Raw genomic sequence first — 12,318 nt, forward strand, 5'->3', positions numbered from 1 at the left:
ACTACAAATTATATGAATTAATATCCAATTACAGTAGTGATTTAAAAAAAAAATTTTTTTTTACAAGTTTTAAACTTTCTGGTCATTTAACCTATTGATAAAAATGAAAGGAGTTATGTGATAAACCTATTAAAAACTGTGGAAATTGTGTATGATTTTGGTCTTCTCTAAAATAACAGATCGGCAGGTATCCAGGGCTGGCCCTAGGATGTTGGTGGCCCTAAACAAATCTGTGGCCATATGCAGCATTGGCTCAATAGCTTGAGAACAAAATAAGCAAAGACATTGACCAAATGCTCTGCAGTTTCATCTGGAAATGTTGGAATCAGTTTGTAGATGGTATTTCATAGAAGAGGGCCTGGCTTACGCCTAATTGATAATTCATTATTTAAAAAGTCAAGGGAAGTTATTTTAAACTTGTTCATGATTTCTGTCCAGCTAAAAACTCTTTAAAGATATTGACATAACCTGTATCATTTGTTATAGATTCCAAGACACTTTTGTCATGTATTTTGGCACTGCCCATTTGTGAAACCTTTCTGGCAAAGCCAGTTTTTTTACTTAAAATATTGATGAATGTTTTATTTTATTGTGGAAACATGTATTGTTTGGTCTCCTGGAAAATAATAGAGATGCTCAGATAAAAACATGTATGCTTGTTTTTAGAAAGGAGATGAATACAGTACGTTGACTCAATTTGTCCCTCTGTAAAACAAAAAGCTAAATATTTTTACACTGTATATCCCTCAAGAAAAAATATGTACATTTCTTTGTATAAATTGCCTGTGATGTGTATTTGTTGTACTTGTATTTATCAAGTTTCATTAAAAAATTTAAATATCGCAAGGCATGCATTCATTTGGAAATCAATCGATGGGATCTTCATAGGATGCACACAATAGGACATGTGAAAACACATGTTATTTCAGAATACAGAATGTGGATGCTTTAAAAATATGTTGAAATTAATTTAAATTTTATACATTTAAGATTTCAATAAAATATATGTAAACTATAAAAGTGTTCATTTCCTTCTTTTTGAAATGGTGAATAAGATTCTTAAGTAAGTCACTATTAATTTAGCCATGTCCACAGAGAAGACATTCAAGTATTTACAAAATGCTGCCACATCCCATGTTAGGAAGAAAACTGCACAATAAAATTTTCAGAGAAAATACTACTGTCGCCTCACAACAAGAAGGTCATGGGTTCCAATCTCGGCTAGTAGCTTTTCTGTGTGGAGTTTGCATGTTCTCCCCATGTCCATGTGGTTTTCCTCCGAGTACTCCGGTTTCCTCCCACAGTCCAAAGACATGCAGGTAGGCTGATTGGAGACACTAAATTGCCCATAGGTATGAGTGTGTGGATGAATAGTGTGTGTGCCCTGCGATAGATTGGCGGCCTGTCCAGGGTGTAATCCTGCCTCTCACCCAATACACGCTGGGATAGGCTCCAGCAACCCCCGCAACCCTGACCAGGATAAGCGGGTATAGGTAATGGATAGATGGATGGAACGACTAGACCAATTATGTCCCAAAAACACAACAGGTACACGTACTAACTGCAATTTGCTTTAATTGAGGGAAAGGATTTACAAAGGCCAATACGTAGCACAGACAACCCACCATGCTGTCTCTGACAAAAACACAGTTTAAATAATTGTATAACTAATATAACTGCAGATGTTGAGCATTGGATCATTTTAATAATACAAAATGTCTATGCCTATGTAGCTAGTCTATTTACTTCAGAAAGATTAAACATGAAGTACTGAACAGAATGGGATTTGGAGAGCTTTGTAACACTGATTCCGTGTGACTCCAGTGAAAGAAAAGATGCTTAAACTTTGAAAGTCAGCCATGGATGTATAATATCAAGAGAGAGCAGCTACAGCCATAGCAAGCCGGTTTTAGAGTCTCACATGCCGACCTGGGGGCACTGTAAACAGACAGCTTATAGCATTATTTTGCCAGTGTATGAGACACAACTAGCCTTCACCAAACAGCCATAAAGTCAGTTACGCGAGAGTGTGGTGGTCACAGCCAGCTGGATTTCTCCTCCTCATACTTCTGCGGATCAATGAAAGGCTTATCAATGGACCTAATCATCAGATCACCACAGAACACACACTCGGCGGCGATGATGTCGTCAATGTCGGACTTGATTTGCTCGCGGCTCGGCTGACCCGCCCCCAGGCTCACCGTGTCGTCCTCCTTGGGCCGGGGGCGGGACCTGGCGGGCTGCACGGTGGCGGCCAGCTTCTTCTGCAGCTCCTCCAGCTTGGCCTGCCGGTAGGTCGACAGATGGGGAGTCACCTCCTGGCGCAGGCAGTCATAGTGGAACATGTGCCCGCACAGAAAGAGGTAGAAGGGGTGGTTGAGGAGGGGGAAGTCGCAGACAGCGCACTTCTCCTGCGACTCCACCACCCCGTATTTGTTCCGCATCTCCTGGATGTCCTCCCGGATGCGCTTGGCACTTTCGGTGGCCTCCTCCATCTCCTGCTTCAACCCATCGATATGTTGGTTGTACTCCTCCAAGGAGCTGCAGATGGCCTCCTTGAAGTGGTCAATGGTGACAAAGTCGGGGAAGAAGGGCAGGATATCCTCTATTTTCAGCAGGTTGCAGCTGGAAAGGCAGTTCATGGCCTTTTTCACGTCTTTCTCCTCCTGCACCACGTGCCGGGCAATCTTCAGCCACAATTTCTTCCTAAGCTCCTCGTCATCCTCTGGTAGGTCAGCACATGACTTGGCCAGGTCCACATCCACCTACACAAACAACCAAGCACATCTGTACATTACATTACAGGCATTTAGCAGATGCTCTTATCCAGAGCGAGTAACACATAGCATTTACATTGTATCCAATTATACAGCTGGATATATACTGAAGCAAGGCGGGTTCTGTATGAACAATCACAAGCAAGTGCTATAGTGCCAATATATATTTCCAATTGCAAACAAACAAAAAAAACAAAGATTAAAATACAACTAATCCTAATAAAAAGCTGGTAGCCTATAAAAAAATTTTCTGTTTTTTTGGAAACTGTATTCTTGACCACACCACCGAGTGTATTAATTGCATATTAAGTCCGTATCTAAACACAAAAATACATTCTATTATCATTTTAGAAGTAATAGAATTTAATGATTATTTATGGTTATTATGATTAATGGTAAACAACATGCACACAGAAATATTTCATTTTATGTAACTTTGAAGTTTCACTTGAGACTGGAATTTACAGATATGGCTGTATTTTCTGCTTCATTTAGGTTTCTTCCATTTTAAGAATAAATAGTAAAAGTTTTGTCCACCAAGCTGTTTTTTTTTCATAGTTATCTCCTAAAATCTTATGTCTTCTACACAAGTTGTGTTTCATAAGTTGGTATATATCATAGTACATATCGAAAGAGATTTATATTTTACACTGTTATGTGGCCAAGGATTAAAAAAAAGATGTTAAAAAAAACTGCGTACTTGTAAAGCTAGATCGACGGCCTCCTCGTAGAGCTCCATTATCCTGTAGACCAGCACACAGGCCTGTAGGTAGCCGTGCTCAGCGCACAACCGCAGGGCGTACTTCAGATCATAGTGAATCTCCGACTGGTGCGTGCCAGCCTGGTCCAAGTACAGCAGCAGCGAATCCGGCTTGTACTTGGCATAGAGCGACAGGAGGTAGTTGTGGATCGCTTCATCCTTCACGGCCAGCTGGTACACGCAGAACTCCATGTACCGAATGCTCTCGTTGATCTGCTGAGCGCTGCCCGTCTGGCTGTAGTTCATCAGGGCAGGGATGAGCTTCTTGGCGTCCAGCCTCTTGCCCATCTGAATCCAGGCGTCCACCACCTTGCCCGGGATGTGCTGCATGAGAACCGGGGAGAACTTGTAGAAGAGTTTCTGGTCGCAGTGCTTGGAGAGGACCTCCAGGGCGGCGCCGTAGTCGTCATGCTGGCAGTGCTGGGAGATGACCCTCTCGTAGTCCTGCATGATTACGGAGAAGTAGACCATGTCGTCCACGTTGCCGTGGCTGGCCAGCAGGTCGTAGATGGTGCTGCGGTTGTTGTAGAAGCACTCCTTGTGCTTGGAGCTGCTGAGGAAGCCGCGGAACTCCTGGCGGGCCTCCTGAAGGATGGCGCTCTCCGCACCGCTGGACTCCAGCCGGCCCAGGCGGTTCAGGTAGAGCTCGGTCAGCCAGGTGACCAGCAGGGTGATCTGCGTCCTCTCGGCCGACTTCAGGTTGCCCAGCTTCTTCAGCAGGAACTCCTTCAGGGCCTCCTCCTCTTTGGCCTCGATGAACTTGAGCGCGATCTCCTCAAAGTAGTTCTGGGTGAGGGCGTAGCACTTGGCGCTCTCCAGGTACCTCTTGTTCTGGAAGCAGTGCTCGGCCTCCTTGGCCAGCACGATGTCCATGCACTCGGGACGGTCCCGGCAGTACTCCTTGGCCAGGTCAAACCGGTTCATGCTGGTGTACATCTGCCACACGTCCCTCGCCTCCCTCTGGATGTGGTAACGGAAGACGGCGCACTCCGTGTAGATCCACACCAGCCCGCCCGCAGGGTCCTTGATCATCCTCTTCAGGGAGCCGAATTTGTCCGGGAACACATCCTCGTGGACCACCTGGCCGTTGAGGGTGCAGATAGCTTTCACCCGATCCCGGAGAAGGAGCAGGAAGTGGAACTGTGTCAGGACGATGGAGAGCGGCTTGTTGGAGCTCAAGTCGATGTCCGGGGTGTAATCCCACCCCTGCACATTGCTCAGCAGGGAGTCGAGGCGGCTGTAGTCCAGCTGGCCATACAGCACGCCGTTGCCCATCATCCAGGCGAAGTCCTTGGCGCAGGAGCGCAGTTTGGGGGTGTAGAAGACAATCTCGCTGTAGCCCATGTTGACGGGGAACTCTTGGAAGCTGGGCAGGAGCTCCTGGTTCTGGGCAAAGATTGAGCTGAACCCCTGCTGCTCCGAACCCTCCGGAAGCTTCCCCACAAACTGGAAGAGCCGCTTGCGCGTGGTGGCGACGATGAAGTACTTGGAGTCCATCCCCCGCTCCACCTCCAGGCAGCACACCGGTGCCGGCTGGCCGTCCTCCTCCTCCACAGCATGAACTTGCCGGAAGTACTGGTCCGGGTTGGTGTTGAACAGGCTCCCCTCCGAGGTGGAGATCTCTGCCTCAAAGATGAGCCCCAGGCTGGTGCCCACTAGGATCGGGCCCGTGCTGGCCTCCGTGCCAAGGAGCCGGTTCCACGCCACACTATCGATCAGGTGACCCTTCCACCGGGATAGGCTCCGGACCTTCTGTGTGTTCCTGTTCAGGTAAAGGCACTCACTCGTGCTGAGGCAGATCACCAAGTGAGAGCCTGCAAGACAGATAAACCAGCGTCCCGAGTCAATGTTCTGTTTCACTCCTTACCCTAAACTTTTACCACAGGGAAACACCAGCGCAAGACAGAAATTCATTCATCCAAAGATAACAGCATTACCAAATCACCATGGCAATGAATTCATTAAATGAGGAAAATAAACCACAAATGTTCAGCTAAGTCAATGAGGAGATCATTGTAGTGTTTTATATTTTCTTTACAGGCATGATCTCTACTTTCCTAAAAGAACACGCGAACATTCAATCACACGTACAAGCAACTGCCCATTTGGAATCCCTGCTCTAAGGTCAGTAACAAAGGTAATCACTTTCTTGTTACATTCTTCTTAAAATCCAATCAGGCATCTGCAATAGGTGTTAATCATTTATACATTCATTGTACTGGGACATCACTGCTGCCCTTATCAACATCAGCCTCTCAAGATTAAGTGCAAATTGGACACATTTACACATTAAATTACAACCTGTGTGATCCAAAAACAGCTTGTGGACTTTAGCCTCATCTTTACGTCCAAGTTCGACTTGGTTTGGCTGATCAGGCTTTCCCAGATCAATTCTAAGAATAAGAACAAAAAATTAGTTCAAACATGCGCAAATATTATTTAAAACAAATAATTAGGATGCAGACTGGAAAAAGCAGACAGAATTTTGTAGTGTAATACAAATACACAAATGTGTATACACCTCCCACACCACAAAGTACACACATGCCATTAGATAACTTAACTACAATGATTGCCAGGTCTTTCCTAAACTAAACCAACAAATATAACATAAATACAACATTGTCTGCTTATTTTGAGGAAACATGGTAGAACTGGCAGTGTGTGCCGAGTTTATGCATGGACTCGTCACTCGTCTACTGTCACTAACCTTAGAAGCGTATCCTTTCCTAAACTCATACATAGCTGGTTGTTGCATACTGTTAAATGGTTTATTTTTTCTGGGGGAGAGAAATCAATCCTTTGCTTGTTGAATATAGGCTTCTCCTCCTCAAGCCGAACATTCACGAATCCTGAATTGAAAATGAGACGAGACATTTATCAACATACACAGTTCGCCAGTAACTAATGTGTTGGCTGTACATGACATGAAACTAGAATTTTTGCAGCCTCAAATCACGGCCTCCCTTTGTGGTAATAATAATGACGAAACAGTATTCGGGCATAGCTAATGTTAGCTAGCTAGTTATTCCGTCAGTATACACACCAAGTGTTGTCTGGCCCATGCCCTGTTGTTACCTGAATGAGTTATCCCAATGTTTGAGGCAGACAGACGGTTGTGCTGTTGAACAGGGTGCCGCATATTCTGTGAGTCTTCATACTCGTCGAGAATAGAAGCCATAGATGCAAGTATTTCGTATTGGAGATAGGAGACAATCCAAACTTTTCAGAGGCAGAAAAATGGCTCAGTAACCGTTCCAAATTAGCTAGCTGGCTCTGATTAGACGACTACCAACCTCTTTTGCAATTATGGATTTGTATTGCTCCCAAATGCATGTAAATTAAATGCACATTTACAAATAAATTACTTTTGTACAATTATTTCTTGTGATACATTCTCAAATACTGTATTCGTAGAACCACGAACCAAGTGACAGCAACAACTCAATCATATGACCCAAAATCACGTGATAAAACTGAATACAGGAAGAAAAACTGTTGTAATATCTGTTCTGGCCACCGGAGGGCAGTAGCGACTTATTATTGAATGGTGTATTTCACTGAAAGCGCACGGAACAGTGCTCAAATTCCCAGACTCAATTACAGAACTTACTTATTACGGAAAAAACTCTGAAAACATGTGCGTGATTTTGTTCAATAATTATTGTTTTCACACATTGTCTTCTACTGAAAGTGATTTTCGGAATGTATGATAATCGTTTCAGTCAGTGCAACAGCATGCCATTCTTAACTGATCAATCAGTCCTAAATCATGCAAGGGGACGAAGTCTATTTCAAGACATAGGCTAGCCTAATGAACTTTTGTAGGTAAAAAGTTTGCTCATAAGGTCGGAAAGGTTTCCCAAGAGTAACTGACATCAAATGACGTCGGTGCCATCATTGTGGATCATGACAATAAATAAATAAATAAATAAATAAATAAATAAATAATCAACGGACAAGGAGCAACCTGAAGTCCCAGAACAACGTGGTGTAGGCCGCATGTTGTGTGCATCCATCGAACAGGCGTTATCACCACGCAGCTGCAGTCCCTTACAAAAACCCGGAAATTATAGGCTATTCCGTCAGCTTCATCTATATATTTGTGTCTGAAATAAATTTAAAAAATTGGTTTTTATGTCATGCAATGTACCCTATTTGCAACAGCCTATTTGCAAATGCGCGCTTTGTGGCTTCAGTAAGTTTTTCCCAAATTTAACAAGTTGTCAAGCAACTGAAAAACTGTATAGGTAACCTTGAGTACAATAGGTATGCAATGCGAAACGCAATTAATTTTACACTAAACGCCTATTGACCTATAAATAAAGAAGACGTATAGTTACCAATGAGCATTAGGCCTACATACATTTCACAAGCTATACATTTGGATAGGATATAGGCCGTAACAACTTTCTGTTGATCAGAAAAAAAGAAAAAAAAACTAGGTTATACAACTGCCAGTCTTCACTCGGCCACGAGGACACAGAGGTAGGCTAATCAAGGAACACTCAGCAGCGCGAGGTGTGTGATGGCAGGGGGCGGCTATGCAAATGATTACCTGTTGGAGGGGAGGGAAGTGGAAACGGGCGGGGTTTGAGACTCAGTTCAAGCGCAGCTGTAATCCATGGTCATACGAGGATCACTGGCCTAACCTAAGCAGCAGGGCAGCATCGCACATTTCCAAACTCATTGCTCTCCTGGACGTGTGCTCATGTGTACAGCGTTTGCACCTCGACCTTAATTTTACCGGTGAAATGCCGCCACGAATGGAATACCATTGCGAAGAGACACGGATACCATCTGTCTGCGGGTCACAGGACGAGAGTTTGGAGCCGGTCCTCACCTGTATGTTAGTTGGGGATGGTGCAGTCGGAAAAACGAGTATGATTGTGAGTTACACCACAAATGGGTACCCCACGGAATATCGGCAGACGGCTTTTGACGTCTTCTCAGGTAAATGCCTCTAATTCCAAAATACAATATAATATTACATAAATGCCCATGATTTAGCGGTGGTTTAAAGCGTTATTAAGTTAATGAGGATGGACGCTATGTCTGTCTTGTCTGATGCTATCATCTCCGGTTAGGCGACTGGGTTTGTTTGCCGAAAGTCTAGGCTATACTCGCAAACAAGTCATGCTTTGTTTCTTCCTTCTCCATTTAGAAAAAAACATTGGCTGTAAATATTTTACTGTGGCAAATACCGTCTAGTGACATTAATTGCAAATGCATTGTAAACAAATGCATGTGATATTAATGCTTGTATAAAATATGTGTGCATGGTTTATATATGCTTGTTAAAATAAGTGTGCATGGTCTCCCACAGTACTGGTCCAAGTGGATGGAATGCCTGTACGAATACAACTAATGGACACTGCAGGACAGGTGAGAATACTTGATCTTTTTCAGTTCGAAAACATTGTGTATCCGTACACTAATCTGAGACTGTCCCGAGACCATCTTGGGACTGCAATGAAGATATATACAGTTAAATGCAAAAGCATTGGGACTGTGACAGTTTTTGTTGTTTTGGCTCTGTACTCCAGCGCATTGGATTTGCAATGAAGCCGTGAATATGATGTTGAGGTGCAGACTATCAGCTTTAATTTGAAGGTATTTGCATCCATATTAGGTGATCAGTGTAGGAATTACAGCCGTTTTTATACATAGTCCCCCATTTTATGGGAGTAAAATTTTCCCTGGTGATGCTCTGGCGAGTCTGTACTGCAGCTATCTTCAGTTCCTGTTTGTTTCTGGGGTGAGCCAGTTCCAGTGGCAGTCATACATGTCCAAAAGCCATAACACTACCTCCACCATGTTTTACAGGTGAGGGGGGTGCATTGGATCATGAGCAGTTCCTTCTCTTTCTCCACACTTTTTTCTCTTTCTGTCACTTTGGTACTGGTTAATACTCATCAGATTTTAATTGAGTTTTTAGCAGACTCCGACCTGCCCATTCTGCTCTTGAGGCTTACCAGTGATTTGCATCTTGCAGGGAACCCAATTATTGCCAATTGACCCATGACTTTTTGGTCCCATAAAAAGGGCTGTAATTCCTACATGGATCGCCTGATATGTATCATATTTATTGTTTTATTTCAGATACGGTTCTGAGTGCAGAGCCAAAAAAACTGTGTCACTGTTATACTTTTGCATTTAACTTTATGCATGTGTGTATATGTTTGTATGTTTGTTTGTTTTTCCCTTTGTAAACATGTATTTGTTTTACCCACTCATTTAAGAAGTCATTTTGTTAGTCAATCTAAAGGGAAATAAATTATTTGACTTCTGTTTAAATCATGAAAAGGGTCTCTCAGTAAGTAGGACTACTGTTGTGGGTTAATCAATAAGTGCATTTGCCTCTTTTGCTGTAATCAGTGAAAAGTTGGGTTGTTTAGAGAAATGAACATCTAAAGTGTGCATGCAACAGACTCGCTTTCCTCGGTCCTCAGGAGGAGTTTGACGGCTTCCGCTCGCTGTCCTACGCCCACATCGACGTCTTCATCCTCTGCTTCAGCGTTGTGAACCCCGCCTCCTTTCAGAACGTCACCAAGGTCTGGGTCCCGGAGATCCGAGCCCGCAACCCCTCCTCGCCCATCGTCCTCGTGGGCACGCAGTCGGATCTGCGGTTCGACGTCAACGTCCTGATCGACCTGGACGGCCAGGGGGTGAAGCCCGTCCTGGGCTCGAGCGCTCGTGGCGTGGCGGACAAGATCCGGGCGGCGGGCTACGTGGAGTGCTCGGCACTGACGCAGAAGAACCTGAAGGAGGCCTTCGACACCGCCATTTTCGCCGCCATCAAGCACAAGGCCCGGAAGACCAAGAAGAGGCTCTCGAGGCGCTCCAAAGCGTTCTCCAAGTACGGCTGGAGGAAGTTCTTCTGTTTTGTTTGAGGCGGCGGTGGATGCAAATCAAAAACGCTAATTTATTGAGGTGTTGGAGCCATTGTGAGGGAGGGCTCTGGCCCAGTCTTCTCTCTGTGAAGGACAGGATGTGTGCTGTGTGTGCTGAGAAGCTCCACCGTTTGTGGCAGAACTGTTATGACTTTGTAAATGCTGGATTTTGATTGGACAAAGAGCATGTGGGGGAGGTACTTTCTTTTGCTCCATCAGTGATGGTCTGTTTGTTTGTGGAGTGGACTGAGTGTAAATGAACTAATTTCAGAATACCTTGATTGATTCCCATCTTCATGATGCAAACGTCATCTGCATGTTGATGATTTGGTGTGCCAACAAAGAAGGGGCGTGGATTTGGAATGGCCTATCATTACAGCACCTGATATTTAAAAATTATCTCTGTGAAGGACAGGGGTGTTGCTGGAAAGCTCCACCGTTTGTGGCAGGACGGTTACGGCTTTGTAAATGCCGGATTCCGATTGGACAAAGAGCATGTGGGGTTGGTACTTTCTTTTGCTCCATCAGTGATGGTCTGTTTGTTTGTGGAGTGGGCTGAGTGCAAATGAACTCATTGCAGAATAGCTTGATTGACTCCCATCTTCATGATGCAAACGTCATCTGCATGTCGATGATTTGGTGTGTCAACAAAGAAGGGCCGTGGATTTGGAATGGCCTATCATTACAGCGGCTGATATCTAAAAACCCGACCTCGGGGTGAGACGGTGTGGATTCAATGCGGAGTCTGTGCCACTTGAATGGGTGCATCGGTCTGGCCTTAAATATTCAGTTTAGAGCACCACCTCTGAATTTGCATTGCCTGGATTGCTGCCTATTGCCCCGACTGTGAGAACAGAGGCCCTCAAAACAATAGGCCGATGCTGGCTCATTCACAGTCTACTCACTGCTGTTAGGCCAGACCAAGTCTTTCATATGTAAGAGTTAACCAGAGGTGCCAGGTTTTCTGCCTCCGAGAGTCAATGACCGAGACGCTCTCAACTGATCTGTTTAATCCCACCCCCACATTCTATTCGTACGGAGGGCTCACTGTACCATCTAATTCACGTATCTGTCGGTAAGGGGTTTTCCTGTCCGACCAAAACCGGTTCGGTAAACGCGGCTCTGCATAAATTAGCAGCACTCTAGCAATGATAATCTCTGAGCAAATAATGTGCAGTGCTGGATCAGGCAAGAGAGATCGTCATGCACGGACTTCCCAGGCTAATCCTACAAGAGTCAACATTCACACAGGGCCAGTGAAAGAAAAGCTTTTTGAGCCACTGATTTTTACATTTATTACATTTTGAACCCCAAATATGTTTCATCTGTAGACAATCTTGTCAGCACCACAGAGAAACGCACTATCCTATATCTGTATGCAAATGCTGTTTTTATGCTTCTTGTGGAAGCTTTTTTGATGCTGCTTAAGAATCCAGTGCTGTTTGTTTTTAACAGTTTTATACAGGTTTTATCTTTTCAGACGTTATATACGGACTTTGCAAACATGGGACCACTTCACTTCACTGCAAGTTACAAATGCTGAGGTGTTCCTGATGCAGATTGTTTTTGTTTGTGTGATATTTTGACCCTACCCATAGTACACGTATGTCACTTTGAGAGGTGTTTGTACAATGAAACATTGAACAATAAATCATGAAATTACTATTGATTTTCTTTTTCTCTTTCTTTCAACAAACCATTGTCTCTGTAACTGTTAGCAAGCATTTCAAAGAAGTTGTTTTTGGTATAAAAATAATTTTGTTATAGAAGCCATGCTAATTTACTGGTTTATATACACTCGCCGGCCACTTCATTAGGTGACAGGAGTGGTACCCGGTGTGGTCTTCTGCTGCTGTAGCCCATCTGCTTCAAGGTTTGACGTGGTGTG

The 12,318-nt window shown here is 44.1% G+C and overlaps 2 protein-coding genes across 2 annotated transcripts; one reads left to right on the forward strand and one right to left on the reverse strand.

The window, feature by feature from the left end:
• Window positions 1-1,558: 1,558 nt before the first annotated feature.
• LOC135257156 (vacuolar protein sorting-associated protein 18 homolog) lies at window positions 1,559-7,004 on the reverse strand. Its single transcript, XM_064339618.1, has 5 exons — window positions 6,616-7,004; window positions 6,248-6,389; window positions 5,839-5,930; window positions 3,478-5,351; window positions 1,559-2,765 (listed from the first exon to the last, which is right to left on the reverse strand). Exons 1-5 carry the CDS (start codon window positions 6,716-6,718, stop codon window positions 2,037-2,039), a joined length of 2,940 nt encoding a protein of 979 aa, XP_064195688.1. The 5' UTR covers window positions 6,719-7,004; the 3' UTR covers window positions 1,559-2,036.
• Window positions 7,005-8,103: 1,099 nt separating this feature from the next.
• LOC135257157 (rho-related GTP-binding protein RhoV-like) lies at window positions 8,104-12,093 on the forward strand. Its single transcript, XM_064339619.1, has 3 exons — window positions 8,104-8,490; window positions 8,864-8,922; window positions 9,990-12,093. Exons 1-3 carry the CDS (start codon window positions 8,292-8,294, stop codon window positions 10,428-10,430), a joined length of 699 nt encoding a protein of 232 aa, XP_064195689.1. The 5' UTR covers window positions 8,104-8,291; the 3' UTR covers window positions 10,431-12,093.
• The last annotated feature ends 225 nt before the right edge of the window (window positions 12,094-12,318 follow it).

This window comes from Anguilla rostrata, chromosome 6 (genome assembly GCF_018555375.3).
Source record: "Anguilla rostrata isolate EN2019 chromosome 6, ASM1855537v3, whole genome shotgun sequence".
Lineage (NCBI taxonomy): Eukaryota > Metazoa > Chordata > Actinopteri > Anguilliformes > Anguillidae > Anguilla > Anguilla rostrata.